The following is a 19,676-nucleotide window of genomic DNA, read 5'->3' as shown; positions in this document are numbered from 1 at the left end:
AATCCCCCAAAACTCAAAAAACCCTGTAAAAACTTCCAAAAACTTTCAGAATTTGCAAAAACCTGCCAAAAAAACCCCCACCTTCACAAAAAACTTCAAAAATTGTAAAAAATTTTGAAAAAATTTAAAAACCTACCCCCAAAGGTGACTATTGAGTATTTCAGGGCAGACCCACCGCACGCGGAGCCGCGCGGCCCCCCCGCCGGGTTCCGCCGATCGCTTCCGCGCTCCCCAGCAGCGGGCGGGGGCGGGGCCACGCGCGACCGCTGGGCGGCGCTGTTGGACCGCGGCTGGATCCCGCGCCGAGACAGGGCTGGGGGGGGCGCGGGGGGGGCCGGGCCGTCGGGGAGCTACGGTACCCCGACGGCCGCGCCCCCCGTCCCCCCCGCCTTCCCCTCTCACCGCTTGACTGGGGGGAGATGGTAAAAGGGAGGGGGGTGTCTGGAGGAAAAAAAAAGGTACGCGCGCCCTTTAAGAAGCGAAAGTGGGCGTGTCCCCGCCCCGCAAGGCCCCCCCCCGCGCCGCTCAGCGATTGGCCGTGCCGCGCCGGGCTGCCCGCTCCGTTGCCTGCGCGGAGGAGTAGAGCGATCGTCGCGGCGGGCGGCGCCGCTGTGCGGGAGGGGACGGCGGCGGAGGCGGCGGGACGGGAGACGGAGGCAGGCGGCGGGGAAGCGGCATGGGCGCCTGACGCCCGTCCCGTCCCGCCGCCGAGGGACGATGGCGCGGCCCCGCGGCGGGCGGTGGTTGCTGGGCGTCCTCCTCGCCCTGTGCCGCTTGGCCGCGCCGCTCGCCAAGAGCCTGGAACCGGTCTCCTGGAGCGCCGGGAACCCCAAGTACGTGCGGCGGAGGGGGCGCGGGGGAACGGGGGGGGAACCCGCCTCGCACCCCCCCGGCAAAAAAAAAAAAAGTAGGCCCGGGAGAAATTAAAAAAAAAATAATTAAGCAAAACCGCAGGATTTTTGAGGAAAAAAAAGCCCTCCCCGGGAAGCGGCGCGGGCACCGCGAAGAGCTTTGGTCGACGGACGGAGAGGAGCGACCCCCGGCTGGAGTACGGACCTCGCCGAGCCCCGGCTGCTGCGGGCTGGTGCCTTCGGGTTCTGAAAACAATGTACTTCTCGTTTTTACCCCCCAATTTTTAAAAAATTTATTGGCTTTTGAAGGTTTTCTTACCTTTCAATTTTTTTTTTTCATTTTTCAAAAGGTGTTTCGTTTTTTAGATTTTGCCTTTTTTTAACATAATTTTTACCTTTACATTTTTTATTATTTCCTTTTCCCCTGGATGGGGGGAGGCTCCGCCGGCGCCGCCGCCCCTCGCCCGGCCGCGCTCTGGAGGGTGCCGGGGGCCGGATCGCCGCACTCTCTACCTCGCCGACGCTAGAGTTGGATTTATCCCTTTTTTTTTTCTTTTTTTTTTTTTAATTATTACTATTTTTTCTGGCTTTTCTCTTTCCAAAGCAAGCCGCGGAGGAAGGCGGGGGGCGGGGGTTGGGCCGGCGTGGGACCCCCCGGCCCGGGTCCGAACAAAGCGGCGGGGCCGCGGCGTGCCTGCACAGCCCCGCTCCGGCTGCGCTGCCGCCCGCTGTACGCACGTATAGATCTGTATGTGCTGTGTGTGCGGACGCGTCTGCCCCGGCGGAGGTACAGGAACAATGAGAAGGAGCTTTTCCAGCGCGCCGGGCTGAAGGGCAAGGAGGAGGAGGAGTGGAAGGATCGGCCGTGGTCCCCTGACCCGGGATGCTGGTGTCAGGGTGGTGCTGGTAGCCCCTGTGCTGGGGGGCTTGTAGATCTTGTAGATCACAGCGTGTTTGTTGGTGTCGGCCCCTTATCCGTTTAAAAAAAGAAAAAAAAAAAATCCTGCTTTTGGCTTGATATATTTTCCCCACCACCACCACCACATTTTTCAAAAAAAAAAAAAAAAGAGTTTTTGAACAGTTGGAGAGAACTGAAACAATCTGGACGACATTCCCACTTGGACACTTATATTCCAACCAAATAATTTTTTTTTTTTTTTTGGTGAGGGAGGGGAAAAAAAAAGCCACTTTGCAGGCACACGCGTGTGCAGGCACGCTCCCGAGCTTCAGCCAGTGCGTTGTGAAGGCTGGGACGAGGGCTGCCCGAAGTTAAATTCTCCTTCTTGGTGTGGGTTTTTTTTCTCTTCTTGGAGCTGTGGCTGTGAGCAGAAAGAGCCTTTACCGTCGGGAATCGATCTGCTGCTTTGTGACTCTGAGGTGTCAGTGAGAGAGAGGCAAATCCAGAAAAATCCCTTTTGATTTGAAATAAAAGGGCAGCTGGAGGTGGTAGTGGCCTTGGCTGGGTGGCATTGGGGGATGCCATGTCACCCCAGTCCTCTTTACCGTTGGCCTGGGAATTTGGGGGCAGGCGGCCGGCAGGCTGGGAGCCGGAGGGTTGGCATGCCAGTGGCTCCCCCCGTGCTCCCCATCTGCTGGGTGGCTGCCTGCGGTGGTCTCCTGGTGGTACCTCAAGGTGTGTATCCCTCAGTTTGGAGCTGGGTGGCTGCCCGCCCTCGGCACAGCTTTCTGGGTGCCCACCACCCGGCATGGGGACGGCTGCCAGCGGTACTGGGCGCAGGGCAGTGCTGGTGGTGCCCCAGCCCAGCAGTACCCACGGGGATGGGAGAAGGTGGGAAGTGCCCAAAATGTTGGCGTTCCCACCCAGAAATGGCTCAGCCAGGGTGGGACGGGCGCTGGGGAGGATCCCAGCGGCGAGGTGGGAGCCGTGGCTGGGTTTTGCCTTGGTGGTCGCTGTTGATGCCCAGCTGTGGTCCTGCTCGGTCTGACCCTGGAGCCTCATTTTTGGAGTCTGTCTTTTAGGGTCCCCCATTTTCTTTTAGGCCTTCATGCCCCCGCCTCTGACATTTGCAGGTTGCATGGTGTCAAATGCAGTTGAGGAAACCAGTCTGGGGAGTTGCGCGTGGTGTGGGGTCTGGGTCCAGTCTGGAGAAGAGCTGTGCTCTTTGTTAGACCAGGACAGCTCTTCTGCGGAGATCCATGGAAGCCCCCACACGCGCTCACCACCATCCTTGGGGCTCTCCAGCCCTTCCTCCGGCGCTCTGTGGGCAGTGCCGTGCCCGTGCCAGCCCTCTGCCCCGCTTTTCTGAGCTCTAACTCTTGTTTTTAGAATAGAGTGCTAAAGCCTTTAAAAATAACGTTGCTAAGTGGAATTTTCCAACAGATAGAAGAAGAAAGCGTTGCATGTCTGGCATTGGTGGTATCACTGTAAATAAGGAAAATATTTTTCTGCCCTTTCCTCCCCTGGGCAGCTTGGGGCCGCGCGTACAAAGCCTGAGCTTATAACTTCACTGGGGCATCACCGGCAGGTTCCTGATCTCGTGGTGGTTATCGGAGGGATGCTGATAACACGTCCGATGGAAGGAATGATTTCCTAATCGAGTTAAGACTGGCTTAAGCTGTAGCGCCGTGTGCTGTGCTGGGGAAGCGTTCCCCTTGGCTCCTAGGTGCGTGGCCAAAAGCCAGCCCTGGAATCATCACTGTCTCCTTATTGTGAATAATTCTGTGTTTTTTTAAGGGGAAAAAAGTAGGCCTGGAGATGCTTTTGCCGGATAAAAGGTGGTAATTGTCACAAACCTGTGCTTGGGACCAGCTGAGGCTGAATTAGATCCCCCTGAGTGAGCTTTCCCTAGGATGGCTGTGGAGCCCCAGGATGGGCTCTCGGGGAGCCAATATGGTTTTAATTTTATTCCACTGTGTCACTGGGGGGGTGGAGGGTGCTGCTGGGATTTAATCGGCCCCTTTGCTGCTCAGCTGGGGGGTTGGTGGAAGCGTGCTCTTGTTGGACAGCCAGGAATTGCAGGAGAAATTCTGGCTAAATCCTTTCTGTACTCCCTTGGCTGTAATTTTGGAGAAATATTGACCCTGGTGGGCTCCTGTGCCGACCGTTAAAAGGAAGCATTCCTAATAAAATATGGTTTGGAAAATTCATTTCAGGCTGGAATTTGCCTCTCCAGAAAGTATTTTAATAAGGAGGTGGGGGAAATGGGACACATCATCCGCGCAGCTCTGAAGAGCGGGTCGTTTCGGCTCCGCTTTTCTCTCTTTATATGAAGTTTTACTCGGCCCCACTTGCTTGCTAGCTGTGCGGAGCCGCGCTGCAACTTTCTAAAAACAAAATAAATGCATTTATGTAAAAAATAAATAAAATAGGCAGGGCGAATAGGGGAAAACCAGACAAAAGTCTAATCCTTTGTGGTATTTTTATTTTGTCTTTAATGGCGTTATGGTGTCCTATTGAATTCTGTAAGCACTGAGTTTGAAGCCTGGTGTATCTTTGCCGTTTTTAATGCCTTTTACGGGAGACAAAGTGCTTGCTGGAAGGTTGTTTCCGAGGGGAATGGCTGGCCTGGAGCTCTGCATCGGTGGGCTCACACTTGTCGGAGCAGATGTAATTTAATTACTGTACCAGTGGGCACATGAGGCGCTTCACAGTATAAGGAGTTGGGAAATAATGAAAGCATGCTGCTTATTTTTAATTAAGAGCCACGTTTGGCTGGCTGAGCCATCAGAGACTCCCCCTTCCTGGGGAGAGGTGGGGGCTCCGTTGGGTGTGGATGGTACCGAGAGGGATCCGATGGCCCCTGCGCATGCCTCTGCCTCCCTGGCTCTTGGCTCCATCTCCAAAGGCTGCCGGGGGCTGGGCGAGCCTGGGTGCTCTGTGTCCTGGTTGGAGTTGCCCTTTGGAGTGAGTGGAGGATCCCTTTCCAAGCCTGCCAGGCGGTTGTGGCTGGGTGGGTGCTGGGGGACCCTTTGCTGGGTGCTGGGCTGAGTGCACCCCCAGCATGGAGGGCTCCTGCTCTTGCTCTCCGCAGGGCAGAGCCCCCGTGCCTGGCCATGTGGCAGTGACGAGCAAGGTTACTCTTCTTGCTGTGCCTGGGGAAAGGAGCACCCAGGGCTCCTTGCGTGTTGTTTAGGAATGACTTCATTAACTTAAATTAAAAAAAAAAAAAAAAAAGTGAAGGCAGCGCTGCGGCTATTGCAGTAGCTGGGTAAATACCACTGGATTCTATAAAATGGATTTAACTGCTTCCTTTAAAAGAAAAAAAGAGCCGTGATGGGGTGGCTGATTGATTGTAAAAGGAGCCGTAGCTTTCTCCAGAGCAAAACAGCTGCTGCAGCTCCTGGAGCCGCATGGCAGCGGGGACGAATGGGGCTTTTGTGCCTGTTCTGGCTGTGGAGGGCTGGAGGGAGCTGGCAGGGGGCTGCTTCCCTCCGCGGCCGCACCTGAGCGGCTGCATCGCTTTTAGTTTTATAAGCTGCTCCAGGGATCCCTATTCCAAACAGGCTGCGTGCAGCAGGGTGGGATGTGCCCTCATGTGGTGCAGCCCTGGCTGGGTGGGCAGGGGTCCCCCTGCCGAGCGGCTTTACGGGGTGGGCAGGGGTGTTTGCCCCGAGCAGCTCTACGGGGTGGGCAGGGGTCTCCCCCCCCAAGCAGTTTTATGGGGTGAGCTGGGATTGTCCCCCCTGAGCAGCTTTATAGGTTGGGTGGGAGTCCCCCCAAGCAGCTTTATGGGGTGGGTAGGGGTCCCCCATGAGCCCCGCACATGTTTATACGGGTCATGGGGATTGCAGCCAGCCAGTGTGCATGTGCAGCCTCTTGCACGACACGTCGGGAATGTTTGGGTTGTCCCCTGGAAACTGGGGGCTTGGCGATAGGGAAGACCCCTTCTATCCACGTAGGATTTGTGGGTGCTGCTGGCCCCACGGATCCCTTGTGGCTCTCTGGTCCCTGCCCCGCTGGCAGGGCACCCCATCATCAGCACAGCAGCGGCAGCACTGCCGGGAAGCGCTGGGGTCCGGTGGGAATACATCTTGTACCGATCAGTAGCACATGCTACTTGGAGTCTGGCAGCTGAAACAGGGTGGGGAGAAACAAAGCTGAAATCCATTCTGTGTCTAATTAATGATTGCTTGTATCGGGAGAGCAGGAGGAGGACTCTGGGCTCTGCGCTATCTCGGCGTCACATCTGGGCAGGAATGTGGCGGCCATGCTGCGGGGCTTTTGTTGTGCTTGCCTCAAAAGAGCCGGGGTCCTTTCTGGTGCTTTCTGACGCTTTTTCTGCTTCCATCCCTCTCTCTGGGGCAGGTGGTGTGGCAGAGAAACCTCCTCCGGCAAGCAAGGAGGGGTGCTGGGGGCGTTTCGCCTGCTCACAGAGAGGTTCGGCACCCCTTGGCACGCACCCGGCATCCTTCGCGGAGGTTTTTCTTGCCCCTTGTGTATTGTCTCCGGTCGGAGCACTGGTGCTCTGCTTGTGGCTGTGCCGGAGCCTCGGGATCCTGGTGCTCCCGGTTCCGCCAGCCTGTCTGGGCTTGGTCCCTGATGAGTTGGACAAGCCGGGGCTAAACGTCCTGCTTGGTTAGGCTGGGTTTGGGCACGGGGTGGGGTTTGCACGGCCCCCGCGCTTTCGGGGAGCAGGGTTCTTCCTCTGGGGCTGGAGCCAAACCCTGTGGAGGCTGTGGGTGATGCCTGGAGGGGAAGGTGGGCTCCAGCATCCCCCTCCCTGGGGAGGGCCAGGGGATGGGGGGACAGGTTTGGGGGGTTACTCGCAGTGTTTCAGCGAGCGGTGGCTTCTCTGCTGCGAGTTCTCCCCACCGGCACCCCCGGGCAGGATCAGAACCCGGCTCAGGTGCCGGCGTGGCACCCCGGCCAAGCAGAGCAGCTGCGCTTCAAAAATGCCAGCTATTTATAACCCTGGCTTGGCTGCTCTGGAATAACCTTTTCCTAGCCGCAGCCGGCCCTTCCCAGGTGGGCTGCTCCGCCTTTCCGAGGCCGTGGCACTGGGCTTTGCTGTGGGGGCTGCATGGAGAGCTGGAGCAGGGGGGCTTGTTAGTGTTCATCCGTGAGCTGCCCTCAGTGTTTTCCAGGGGTCTGTCCTGCCGCGATGCTGTGCTTGTGCGTATGTCCATGTGTGCCGTGTCTGGTGGGCTTGGGCTGCAGTGAGAGGCTTCGTGCCAACGCGGTTGGATGCGGGTTGGCTCTCGGTGATGCCACCATGGAGGTGCTGGGGACAGGATGCCCAGGGGATGCTGAGTGACGAGCTCTCTGTCCCAGCACCTTCAGGCTGGCGTTGCAGAAGTGCCTTCCTCGTGATGGCCAGGCCCCTCTCCCCTGCAGAGGCCTGGGGTGTGTGCCGTCCCTGCGAGGGGGGTCCTGGCTGGTTTTGGTGGCACCTGAGCCTGCCTCAGTGCTCCACGTGCCGTGATGGGAGATGAGTGTCCCTTTTCCCGGCAATCCTTTCCTTGTGGCTGGTGGCTCCCTGGCTTGCAGCACGATCCCAGCCTCAGGAACAGTCTGCTCCGCCTGGCTTTCAGCATCAAATGGCTTCTAAGTAGGTGCTTCAGAAAAAGCATTTTTGCAGCTTATCAGCTATAAATACCCTTACACCATTAATATTGATCACTGAGCGTTTGTGTGTTTTCCTTCTCGTTAAGGCTGGGAAACGTCAGCGGCTGCACGTGCATTAGTGCAAGGCTGAGGCTCGACACTGTCCTCTCTTTGCTCCCGCTTTGAGTGTTTTAATGGGTTTTTCTGAAACCTGTAGTGCAGTCTGGCGCGTGGGCTGTCGCGCGGGGACGGCAGCCTGGGGTCTGGTGGCAATGCGGAGTGATGCTCGGGGACGCAGTGATGCTTGGGGATGTGGTGGTGCTGGGCTCTGGCGTTCTTTGTCTGGGCTCACTGTAGTATTGCAGCCGAACGCGAGGGGGAGGTTCGCAGCCCCCCCGACTCCCACTGGCGTTTTGGGGAGCAAATTACTGACGGGCGTCGGAAGGGGGAGTGGGAGCAAAAGCACTTCCCGCCTTAAGACAGGGTGTGGCCGGTCCTTGCCCGGGTGGGGGTCCAGGGTGGGCTCCCCCGGTGCCAGCAGGGGTGATGGCGTGCCCTGCCGGCAGCCGGGCAGGCAGCATATGGAAAGGATCTGGGTGTAATATCCCGGGCTGTAGCGCGGCTTTGCTGAAGAGGCCACTTCAGCAGGGGACGCGGCGTGGTTAGTCCTCCCGGCTGACACATCCCAGGCTTTCCTCAGACTTGAAAGAGCTCGAGTTCGCCTTTGAATCTGAGGATTTATAGCCCTTTTAGGCTCTCCAATAAAAGCACGGCTCCTTCCTCAGATAGAGCCCACCGTCTCCCTCCTCCGGGCTCATTATCCTGGGGATTTGTGTTGCTTGCTCTCGCTCTGTTGTTCACTGCCGCTGCTTTCTTCAGATGTGCGGCCGAGAACTTCAGAGCATAAAAGAAGAGTTGGAGGAGCTGCGGGTCCTGGCCGCGCTGCCAGGATGTGGTCCCTGCCATGGTGTTGAGCAAAGGCGGCTCTGGACCCAGCAGCGCGTGGGGAGAGGACCCCTCACCTGACGGTGCTGGGGGTATGCCAGCATCTTGCCCTGCAGCTGGGGAGCATCACTCCCCCGGGCCCCGTCTGTTCCCGGTGGTTCCCCTGCCATCCCTCGAGGGCTGTGAGCAAACCAGGGTGCGATGCTGTCCCGCTGGGTGCAGGGTGTGCGCCCAACCCCTCGGCCTTGTCTTGGCCCATGTGGGCACTTAAGCATCCTCAGCCCTACAGATCATGTCTGCTTTATGCAGGCACGTCAAGCCTCTAACTGTTTAAAGAGAGGCTTAGGAAAGAGTCCAGAGAAACGACATAATAATTATTGTATTACAAATTGTTTCCTTTAATGGGCCCTGTTGGATCGCTCAGTCTGCTAAACACATTGTGCCCTCCCCCAGCCCCGTGCTGCCGCGGCCCCTTTCCACCGCTCCAGCCTCCCCTCACAAACCCAACCCTGCTGGAAAATTCCTCTGGCCGAGGAGCCCGGCTGGTGGGGGGCTGTGTGGGGACCCCCTCGGGGGCTGCGCAAGGTGAGGGGTGGCCCTGTCGCTGAGGAGGGGTCCTCTCCCTGCGGAGTGGGTGGTGGTCCCAGCCCCTTCCCGTGCTCTGGGGCATTGTATTGCCTTGGACCGTGCCGTATCCTAAGGGATTTCAGGGCGGTGGCACCTCCAGCTGATGCTGGGGGCTGAAGGGCATCTACTTGCCATGCAGAAACCTCTGCCGTGCCGGCACCGGTGCCATGGGATGGGCAGAGCAAGCTCCCTGCCCTTCCCCGGCATTTCGGTGCTGGCGTGGGGGCGGACGGCTCCCAGGCAATTTTTTGGCAGCTCCCACCCCTGAGAGCTGTGGGGTGTAAGGAGAGGAGCCACCAGCGGCAGCGCGAATTTCTTTGTTGCCCCCAAAGAATAAACGTGTTGGAATTAAGCAGCAGGTTACGTTTCTTCAAGGCCGAGCAGCAAATATGTTTTAAATTTGGCAGCCGGCAGCGGAGAGCGGGTGGGAGAAATTTTCCAGGTATTGCGTTACACTTTCCCCTAAAAGGGCTCTGCTTTGGGGCTGGGGATTAAAGGCAGGAGAGGAGGGGGCAGCCGTGGGGCCGGGGGAGCAGACCCCCTTCTTTCTTACGTGCTCAGAGCCCCGTACGCTCCGGCACGCTCCGGTGGGCACGGGGATGGGATGCTCACCCTGGCTGACTCGGGCCCTGCTCGGGGGATGGCCGGGATGGATTTTTGGGCTTCCTCCCTCTGGGTGTGATGGGAAATTTCCACCTGGCTGTGGGCACCGCCCCGCTCCGACGGCCTGCCGGGCTCTGCCTTGCCCTCCTCTCCTCTGATGTCTTTAATAAATGTTTCATGCAAGAGTGAACCTGGGTTCCACTCCCAGCACGGCACTGGGGCTTGGCCAATTAGTCAGTTATTTTGGAGGAAGAGATATTAAATTATTTATTTTTTTTTTAATCTCAGGCCAGTGCATCAGCTGCAGCCCCTCTCCTGTGGGAAGCGCTGGGGTGGGGGGCGAGCTGCGGGGGCTTTGCATGATCTCTGCCGTAGTGACCTCTCCCTGCAGCCCATGAGCTCCGGTGTGTCCCCACTGTGTTCGGGATGGGGAGCTGCCCCTTGCAGCAAGCAAGAGATGGGGTCTTGGCAGCTGCCTCTGCTCTGGCTCGCACCCTGTGCCCCCTGCACCTGGCTGTCCCCCCCGCCCCAGTGTGTCCCTGGGCGGCCAGGCGGGTGGTCCATGAGCATCCCCTCTGGAGCTGGCACTGGTGCATCCCATTGTTCCCAGCTTCCTTCGCAGTGGGAGGAGGAGATGATGCTTCCCCAGGAGGTGGGGAAGAGCTGTCCCCGTGCCGTCTGGGGGTGCAGAGCCCCCTTCCCTCTTGCTGGGCAGAGCTGAGGGGGCCAGGGAGCAGGGGCCCATCCAGATTGGGGTTGCGGGAAGGTGTTCAGAGGTGTGAGGGACTGGAGGCAGCTGGAATTTCCCCTTCAGCTGTGTTTGGTTTTAGATTTGTATTATTCTTCTTCGTGTAAATTCTGCCAGGGCACGGTCTGGTTGCGCACCCCTGCCTGCGCATCCCTGCCGGTGTGTGCTTGCCGGTGGCGTGCCTCGCTACCCCTACGCGCCCGTTAGCTGTAGCTAATTGCCGAAATAATTTGGGCAGCAGCAGCCCGGCAAGGAAGCAGTGCCAGGCCAGGGCTGGTGGAGGAAGGGGAGAGGAGGGTCCCTTGTGCAGCCGTGTCTCCTGGCCTTGCCAGCCCTCTCCCACCCCTCTGTCCTGCACCGGTATGGCCGGCTTTGCGCCTTTTGGTAGTGTTGCTACAGTAGAACTTTTTCCTATTTTCTTTTCTTTTTTTCGCTTGCCCAAGCTACAGGAAAACTTGTTGTTGGGGTTAGGGGATGAAGGAAAGCCTGCTCGTGTGATGTTGGGGATGGTGGCACTGATTTGGCTTGGTGTTCCCTCCCTGCCAAACGATGGGTGCCGCATCCTGGGGGGAGGCTCTGCAGGGCCACCCTAAGAAGAGAAGGAGTTTGGCTGGGTTTGGCTGCGAGCACTTGGAATGGCACGTGATGGTGCACAGGCCAGCTACCTGGCTTCACGTCTTGGGCTTTTCCCTCCTGTGTTCTTTTGCAGAATTAAAATTTCTTCCCCAAAAGGCCAGGGAGGATGGCACCCTGGCATAACAGTGGGGAGCAGCCAGTGCCCCCCCAGGGACCGGGCTCCAGTGACCACCTCACATGGCTGGGGACAGAGGGGGTCCCGTGCGAGTTCCTTCCCAGGAGTGGTTCCCAATCCCAGGGAGGTTTAACATTTGGTGATGCTTTTGATCTCTGCCCTGACTTGGTTAGCGATGGGTGCTGCTTCCCTAATTACCCCCTTCATGTGGGGCTGTGCTGGTTGTTTGTGCTTACCTGGTCTCTCTCTCAAGAAAAAAAAAATACCCTGCAAGGGTGTGTGCGGGGTGGGGGAGCACAGCGTGCTTTCCCATAGCATGCAGGAATCCTACAGTGCTCTTCATATAGCCCTGGGTGCTCCCACCCACGGCAGGCAGTTTCATGCTCCTTGGCTGGTTTCATAACATCCAGGAGAGGCACGAAAGCCTTCCCAAACCACCTCCCTTTGCTGTGCGTGGAGCCCATGCGCTTGGGAAGGCAGGTGGGGGTGCCCCCACTTTCAGGGTGCCAGGCAGGCAGCGGTGCTGGGGGTTCGCTGGTTGTGCCACCCGTCCAGGGAGCGCCGGTGCCCGCCTAGCATCCCTTCTTGGCTGGGTTTTACTCCTTTCGGGGTGCAGGCTGCTCGCTGTGCCTGGGCAGTGGCAGGGAGAGTGGGGGCATTCCTGCTGTCCCCAGCCTGGGGAGAGGCATCAGGGATGGGGAAGGGCTGCGTGGGATCCCCCCGGTTCCTGCTTTCTGAGACGAGGCCCTTTCCTCCTTAATTTTCCTCTTTGAGGATGGAGCCGCGTGGGTTGAGGATGGAGGCGCATGGACCATTCCCGCAGAGCTCCCAGGAGTTCATCCGTGCCTGTAAAGCAGCTGGGGGTTTGTAAAGCATCAGACTTGCAAAGTAAAGCATTAATGTGCTGCTGCATCATACCAGTGCACAGATGGAGCAGAGAAATTTTTGTATTGCTTATCCGAGAGCGCTTTCTCCTTAAGGTACCTGCAAGTGCCTGTCCCAGGTGTGCCCAGTTCACCCCGTGTGCCTGCAGCTGGGCAGGAGGCACCTTGCCTGCCCTGTGCTCTGTATTGGGACAGCCTCTGCTGCCTACTTCGTGTCAGGGAGGGGGTGAGAATCCCTTCCCTAGTTTGTTACAGAGATTTGTTGATAGTACGAATGGTTTCCTTACACGAGGGTGGGGAGCGGGTGACAGATACAAGAGCAGTGGGATAATTGCTTCCAGATGCTGCCTCCCTTCCTTGCTGGGACTGTGGGTGTTCCAGTGCCCTGCCAGCTCCAGTGAGCAAAACCAGGGAGTCAGCCCAAAAAACAGGGCTGGCCTGAGCAGTTTCAAACAACTTGGGATGCGATGGCCCTTGATTTCACGGCATCTTCTGGCAGCCGGCGTGGTCCTGAGCGGCGGACACGAGGCTTTCCGAACGAGGAAACGAGCCCACCCCTGAGCTCGGGCTTTATGAGAAATGCATGGGATGAGAAATGGGAATGGGGACGCGATCCGGAATTGGCAGCAGCGGCTGCATTGTGCACTGCGGGCGGCTCTCCCGGATCCGCACCAGAGGAGACTGCCTCTGCTGCGCCCGGCTTTGCCGCGGCTCGCTCCGCCTTGGGATGCTTGTGCTGTAAACACCGCGTTTTTTGGCATCCGGACTTACTTGCAGAGAACATCCTTGCTAGCGATACTATTAATGATTATTTATTGGTTCTTAATGCCAAATAATGTAAACATCTAGCTAACGCAGCACACGTGTTGCCCATGCAATGCAACATCTCCGAGTGCTTGGTGTTGGGTCTCAGTGCTTTATGAGTTAGAAGGAGGCAAATGGTGGGTTGTTTTGATAAACTCCCCTGAAGGGATAGATTCTTGAAGGGCTTTGCTGCTGACCTTCTTGTTAATTACTGCTCTGCAGCGCCGGGAGGACCAGCTGAAAGGGAGTAATGAAGCATTGTCATCCGGCGCGCTCAGCCTGGCCAGGGCCCCGTGAGGAAAACGCCTCCTCCCTGTTGCACCGGGGATGTGTGCGCCTCTCTGCATATTTATCAAGCTGGTTCCCCGTGCCTGGTAGATCTGAGACTCGACTCATAAGACCTCTTTTAAGGTTACGGTTCTGACCTTGATTTACACCAGCAATGGGTGTCGATGCAGGATTTTTTTTCCCCAAGGTAACCGCAGTAGAGGTAAATCTGGCTGATGATAAAGGTGCAGTGGAAGAAAAGGGAGCAACATGTCTTGCCAGCGTGTTCTGGCGATGGGCACGGGTTTGACTTCCTTGTGTTTCCCCCTGCTTTTTTAGCCCCAGACAAACCTGGGTAGGAAGGAGAAAGGAAGATGTGAACAGAGGAAAATTCCCTAGTCCTGTGATTTCTGTAGTGCTTCTGAAGGTGAGAGTTGAGTCACTTTGCCTGGTACCAGCTCAGCAATTCCACCTTGTCCCCGGAGTGTGTCTGAAGTCACGCAGGGAGAAATAATGCTCGGGGTTAAAAATAGATGCTGACAATAGGAAAGGAGGACTGGAAAAGCTCCGTGTACAGGGGAGGTGGACAGAGCCCAGCAAAAGGCATCAGGATTGTGCGCTGCTCGAGCTGGGCTTTAATGGCTTAGGCTGGAATTAAACCTCGGTTGCACTTGTTGTAACCTGGAGCGGATTTTGCTCTTGGGCTTGGATGTCAGTCAGTCAGCCTGGGGGGAGAGTGCCTCTGGTTTCAAGGGTCTTGCAAAAGTTTGTTAGTGAGGGTGCAGTGCTGTTGGGGCCAGGGCTGGGAGGAGAAAGCAGCTCGTTAAATCCTAATTGTTCGAGGAGGGCAGGTGGGACAGGGCTTTGGCAGAGGAGAGCCTGGCACAGAGTGGCAATGTTCCAGCTCCCCTGGCATTTTTTAGGACTGATCCGGAGAGGGAGGGACTTAAACTCCATATGCTTTGTTTTCCAAGCTGGGATGCACAGTCCTGCCGGTGCCCAGAGTGCTTTGTCAGGCTGTCCCAGTGCCACCAGCAGCCGCCTTGCTGAGAGTGGGGTGTGCAGGGTGCTGCTTGGCCGGGGATGGCGGCGGTGCCAAGGAGAGGGTGCTGAGCGGTGCAGAATTCCGCAACCCTTGCCTTGCCCGAGGCTTTTGTTAAAGCTCATTAAAACCATCTGTGGTTACCAGAGCCTGACCAGAAAGCCTGGGCGGCAGCGGAGGCTGGGGCAGACCGAGTCCCTGTCCCCATGGTGGGGACACGGCCAGCGCTGTCCCCCCGGGGTAACTGCCAAGCAGCGGGCGGGAGGAGACGGGGTCACAGCTCCTGCTGGAGCGGGACCAGGAGCGATTCCGGCTTCTCTCTTAAGGCTTTTTTCTTTCTCTCCTGTTTCTTTTCCTCTGGCAGCCTACTCTGCCCTCTCCACCGCACGAGATGCTGCGAGTACAATAGGGCTGCGAGGTGGGGCGGGAGGGTGGAAGGAGATGAAAGGGGAAAAGTAAAATTGAAGCATGTCTGGAAGGGCATTTTGATGTAAATGGGACTTTTTGATAGACTTTGAGAGACACCGGCAGAAAGGGCACCGGCCCCCTTCAGTGCGCTGAGCGCTGGGCTCAGCTCTTTCATTTACTTGGAGAAAAGGGCATTTTTTCATCCCCTCTTGGGTGCACCCACAGCTCCTCCCCGTCCCCATCCCCGCGCGCGTTCTGGTGTGGAGCAGCCCTGTGTGCGTTTCTTAATGAAGTCAAACAAGTAGAGAGTCCTGTTCAAAATGGGAAAGTAGCGGCAGAACCTCGGGAAAGGGAGATGGCTTCTTGCCAGCCGAGTGGGCAAACCAGGGGTGGTGGTGGGGGGCATGGCTCCATCCCACCTTCCTTGCTCCAGCAGCTGCTGCCAGCTGGTCCCCTCCCTGGGGAGGGCGCGTGTTTGATCCGCTCTCATCCTTTTGATCCCAGCCCTCGTCCTTGGCATCGTCTCGGCAGCTCTCCTGTGTTCGTGGAGTTGTGGCTTCATTGTGAGTCATCCTCCTTCCTCTCTGCTGCTTTTTTATTTTTCCCTTTTCCTTCTCCTAAGAGAGCACTTACTGAAAGGAAGCAGCACATTCATCCAGGAAACAAGAGCACAATAAACACCCGCCATTTATAGTTTAAAAGGCATCTCCGTCGTGGTTGTCACTGCTGCGTTGATAGACAGTGGTGAGGGGTGGCTGCTGGTGTCGGGGAGCCGGGGGTGCTCCCTGTGCGCATCAGCCCCAGGGTCCCTGGTCCTGCCCAGTGGTGGGGAGCCCTCGGTGGGGGGTGTCACTGGTCTCCTGTTGCCTTCCCATGTGCTCGTATGCTTCTGCTTGGCAGCTAGTGACCCTGCCAAGGCGAGAGGAAGAGGAATGAGGACAGCGCTGCTCTCTGAGTCTGACAGGTCCAGGGGACTGGGAGGGGAGAACCGGGAAGGTCGGTCGGAGCTGGCATCGCATGTCCCCGTGCCGTCGCAGGTGATGGGTAGCCCAAGAGGAGACCTGTCACTTCTCATCTCCATGTTGTCAGCTGAGCCCGTGGCTGAGCTCGTGTCCTCCCTGCACCTCCCCGCTGCTGTGTTCGCCTTCCTTCAGTTGTTGTCCTGCGCACCAAGCTGTCGGCAGTCCGAAAATTTACTACTGGTATAAAACCATCAAAAACCAGAACTGTTAGTCTGTAAAAATGGCAAGGCGATTGCAGGGAAACTTGTTTCTTCCTCTGACAAACTTCTGAGTCAGTCCTTTAATCTCTAACGTAGGTTTATGGTCATCTTTATTGAAATGCTTGGCTCTGCAAAGGATTGACATGTATGACCATCATAAACCAGGAGTTATGGGAGCCCAGAATTGCCTTGATGGTCCAAGTGTCTGCAGGAAGCATTTTTAAAATCCGTAATTGGGATTTATTGGCCATTGTGGCTGAAACTGTCAGTAGAAAATAAAATAATCAGCTCGGGACTTCCCCCCCCCCCCCCCTCCCCCCCCCCCCCCCCCTTGGCATGTGACTCCTTCCACATATTCTTAAATCATTCTCTGTCTTGCCTACATACTTAATGCCTTTGTACCTGGGGGACTGTGGGTGAGAGGAGGGGTGTCCAGCCCTGGTTGGTGCTGGGTGCCTTGGCTCCCATCCCTGCCTGGGGCAGGTTCCCCATGCCCTCCCGTTCCCGCACACCCCCCTGCCTCCCCGTCCTGGGCAGGCTGAACATCTAGTTGGTGCGGTCACAGCCATGGGTGTGGTGGATGTGAACAGGGGGACTGGAACACTGTGTGTGCCTGGAGGAGGCACCTCAGCTGGTTTCTCGCCTGCATTAGCTGGGTCCTGTGAGTGACACATGCTTTTTGGGGTTGTTTTGTTGTTAGAGATGTACGTAACAGGAACAGTATGCTGTGGAAAGGCGGCCTCCTTGGGTCGATCGGGAAGGGTGCAAAGAGGCTCCTTGTGCCTGCTTGTGGGAAATGGAGACTGCCAGGACCTTTATCACTCAAACTATCAGTTTCCATCGAGTTACAACAGTACTGACACCAGTGCATGAGGCCAACTGCACATTCTTCTATAAGACAAGTAATCTATGCCAGAGCCGCAGAGGAGCCTGCGTGGTTCGCTGGGTGGCATGGGCTATGCTACAGCTGCATTAGCCCCGCTCGGTGTTAAAGCAAACCTCAGTGCTCTGTAGCTTCTCCTTGCGTAGGACCTTGGTGTTAAATCTCTTGCTTTTTCTTTTTTGGATAAGCTAAACCCCAATGTTTTATGGGTTTTCCCCCCAGTGTTTTTCCAGTCTTTGAATCATTTCTGTGCTTTGCAGCTGTTCCCCATCCATGTCTGATGTCTGTGGCTATGGGTGGGCAGCATCACTTGTCCAGGCTGTGGGTGGGCAGTATCGCTCTTGCTGGTGCCTGGTGGTTCCCTGCTCGTGGGTGCAGGATGCATCCTGTGCTCCCAGCATCCAGAGGCAAAATTCTGACCCAGCCCTGAGCATCTTCCCAACCCTTCCCTGTTATCTGCAGCTGCCAGTTTGCTCTCCACTAACCTGTGACCGCAAACAACACCCGACAGTGCCGGGTCCTGAGTTAGGCTGAAATAGTCTGCTCGAGTTGATAAAAATCTCTGTTTCTGTTTTGTTTAACAAATATCTTCCTTAATGGCAGAGCTTTTTGTTAAGCTTTCTCATATTATCATCACGCTTAATCATGCAGGGTGTCTTCTAAAAGTACTTTTTTAAAATGCCAGTTTTCATCCAGGTTTTAAAATTGAAATTCATTTTTTATCCAGAAGCAGGATATAAATGACTCTACTAAAATTAGATTAATCCTAATAAGAATGTCAGTTATCATTTCTGAATACATTAAATTTTTTTTTGAAATTTTACATGCCTCTTTAGCTATAATTGCTAGTGTAATTTCTTACATAGACATGGTGTGTCCTCACGGTTGACAGAAATACTTAATGCAATGTCGACACCGCAGTAAGTTCCAAATTAGCGCGTTGCAGTCGCTGAAAACGTTTTGAACTTTCTCCTTAATAAGTTAAAAAGAAAAAGCACCTTAATGCAAGCAAGGCTACAATGTATTTAGCTCGTCCGAGTAAAGCAGGGCGGTTGGAGGGTGGAGCCCTTCAGAACGGAGGACAGAGGAGAGGAAGGGCTGAGGGTCCCCGGGGGACTGCAGGGGTGATTTGGGGTCCAGCAAGCAAGAGCAGGTGGTGAGGTTTGTGTGGAGTGGGGGCAAGTCCTGCCTGGGTCCTGGGGGCTGCAGGGCAGGACTAAGGGGGTTCTACAGCAGCACTTGTGCTCAGTTTAAGGCATGGGAAATAATGAAACCCTTTCCTGATGGATGTGCCGAAACCATCCCTGCCCGGCGCGTGCACGGTGGGCGTTTGATCTCTGCTTTCGCAGCTCCGGTTGCTTGGAGTGGTGGTGCTCAGCGTTGGGGTTTGCTGGGAGCGTGCCACCCGGTTGCAGCCCTCTGCGAACACCTGCCAGTGGCGTGCGTCCTCTCAGCACCCAGACCCCCTCGCCCGGCCTGCAGCTGGGGGCGTACGGGGGGGACAGCGGGGGGACAGCCGCGTGCCCGGAGCCGGGCAGACCCCAGCAGCCCCATTCATGCAGCGGGTGCTTTGCAATAAACTCCCTGCTGCAGTAAAAGGGTTGGCAGCATCAGCCCTCTCGTGGCTCCCAGCACTGTGGCATGGCTGCGATGTGTCCCCAGCTTGGTGGCACAGCGTGTGGTGGGGTGAGGACCGCAGCGGGAACGCCTGAGCTAGCGGGATTTTGGGGCAAGGCTCTGGGGAATCGCATCTGGCAGCAAAGCGGAGGGGGAGGATGTGGTTGGGGGGAGACTTGGGTTTCTCCTGCGGCATCTCGTCAGCCTTCTTCCATGTGCGTGGGTGGCAAGTTGGAGGTTTTCGACTCTAGGAGGGGGAGGGTGGGAGCGCTCCCTGTCCGCAGGCAACTGGAAACTGCTGCGCGTTGGGCCGGCGCTGGAGCGGCCGGCTGGTGCTCTATCCTCCTCCCCAGGCCCAAGGGCTGGTTTATTTTTAGGTTTAAACCCCGAGCTTTCCTTAGCGTCTTGTTAAAGCTCCTGCCGGGAGCAGGGGCTGGGTGTCCCAGGAGGGCCTGGGGACATCCCTGGGGAAGGGGCTGGAGAGGAGCACCTGTCCCAAGATCTCCGGGTCTGGCAGTGTCTGTGACACCTGAGACAGCAATGGCCTTTCTGGTTCCTCTCCTTCTCCTCTACCCAGCTGGAGGTTGTACATTTTATTAAAGTTCAGCTGTATGTGTATCTGGCCTAAAAATAAAGGCAAGTACGAGCCAGCTCTGTCAGCAGGAGAGGCTTAAACCTGACACCCGAGTGCTACGCTGGCCTCTCTCCTGGCCCCTCTCACCGCTCTGCTGTGCCGACCAGCCCTGGACTGGGTAAACTGGGAGCAGCGGAGGAGCGGACAGGGGGAGCACAGGCCATCCCAGCACCTTCCAGTGGTGAAGCCGTTAGGAGGGTCTTTCTCTTCACTGCAGGCTGTAGATAACATAGAAAACTGGGGCTTTTGTGCCTGAACAGGACTCCTCAGTAAAGAGGGAATGTGGGCAGCGCTAGGACGATGTTTTGGGGCGAAGGGGACACCTTTGTCCCCTGCTGAGTGACACCCAGGAGCCCAGCCTAGAGTAGGAGCTGGATTCACGCTTTCTGGCGGAGCTTGCTCACTAGGCTTTGGTGACCTCTCACAGTTTGTGTGCAGGAGGAAAACAGGCGGAAAAAAAGAATCTTTTGAGGTCCCGTGACTCATCTTTAGCTTTTTCTTTGAGACCTAAACCAGACCCCATCCACCCCCATGGTGTGGAGCTGGAGGTCCTTTACAGCCCAGCGCAGCGTGAGGGTGGCAGGGCTGACTCAGCGGTGAGGAATACTGTGTGACCTGGTTACTGGGGCACCTGCGGCACGGCCGCAGCGGCAGCTCTCGGGGCAGCTGTACTCGCACTTCCTTCTGATGGGGTGGTTGAGAAGGTCTTAATAAGTTACAAGGCGGGCTGCTGTTGAGCGAGTTCCCGGTAATGACACGAGAGTTGAGGGCTGGGGATTTGCAGCTGCCTGGGAAGATGGCACTTCCAGACCGAACCAGGACAGAACTCGTTTGGCCACATCTGGGAGCCGGGAGATCAAAGGGCCCAGCAGTGAGTCACGGCGG

The 19,676-nt window shown here is 56.7% G+C and overlaps 1 protein-coding gene across 1 annotated transcript in view; it reads left to right on the top strand.

Annotated features, from left to right (window-relative positions):
- Positions 1-582: 582 nt before the first annotated feature.
- The window catches only part of EFNB1 (ephrin B1), a 54,861-nt gene continuing 35,767 nt past the window's right edge, over positions 583-19,676 (top strand). Inside the window, exon 1 of the mRNA XM_056359863.1 lies at positions 583-833. Within this exon, the coding sequence (XP_056215838.1) occupies positions 718-833 (116 nt within the window). The 5' untranslated portion in view covers positions 583-717. The remainder of the gene's footprint in view (positions 834-19,676) is intronic.

The sequence above is a fragment of the Falco biarmicus genome, chromosome 14, assembly GCF_023638135.1.
Source record: "Falco biarmicus isolate bFalBia1 chromosome 14, bFalBia1.pri, whole genome shotgun sequence".
Taxonomy (NCBI): Eukaryota; Metazoa; Chordata; class Aves; order Falconiformes; family Falconidae; genus Falco; species Falco biarmicus.
This window is presented reverse-complemented; position numbering and strand designations above follow the sequence as displayed.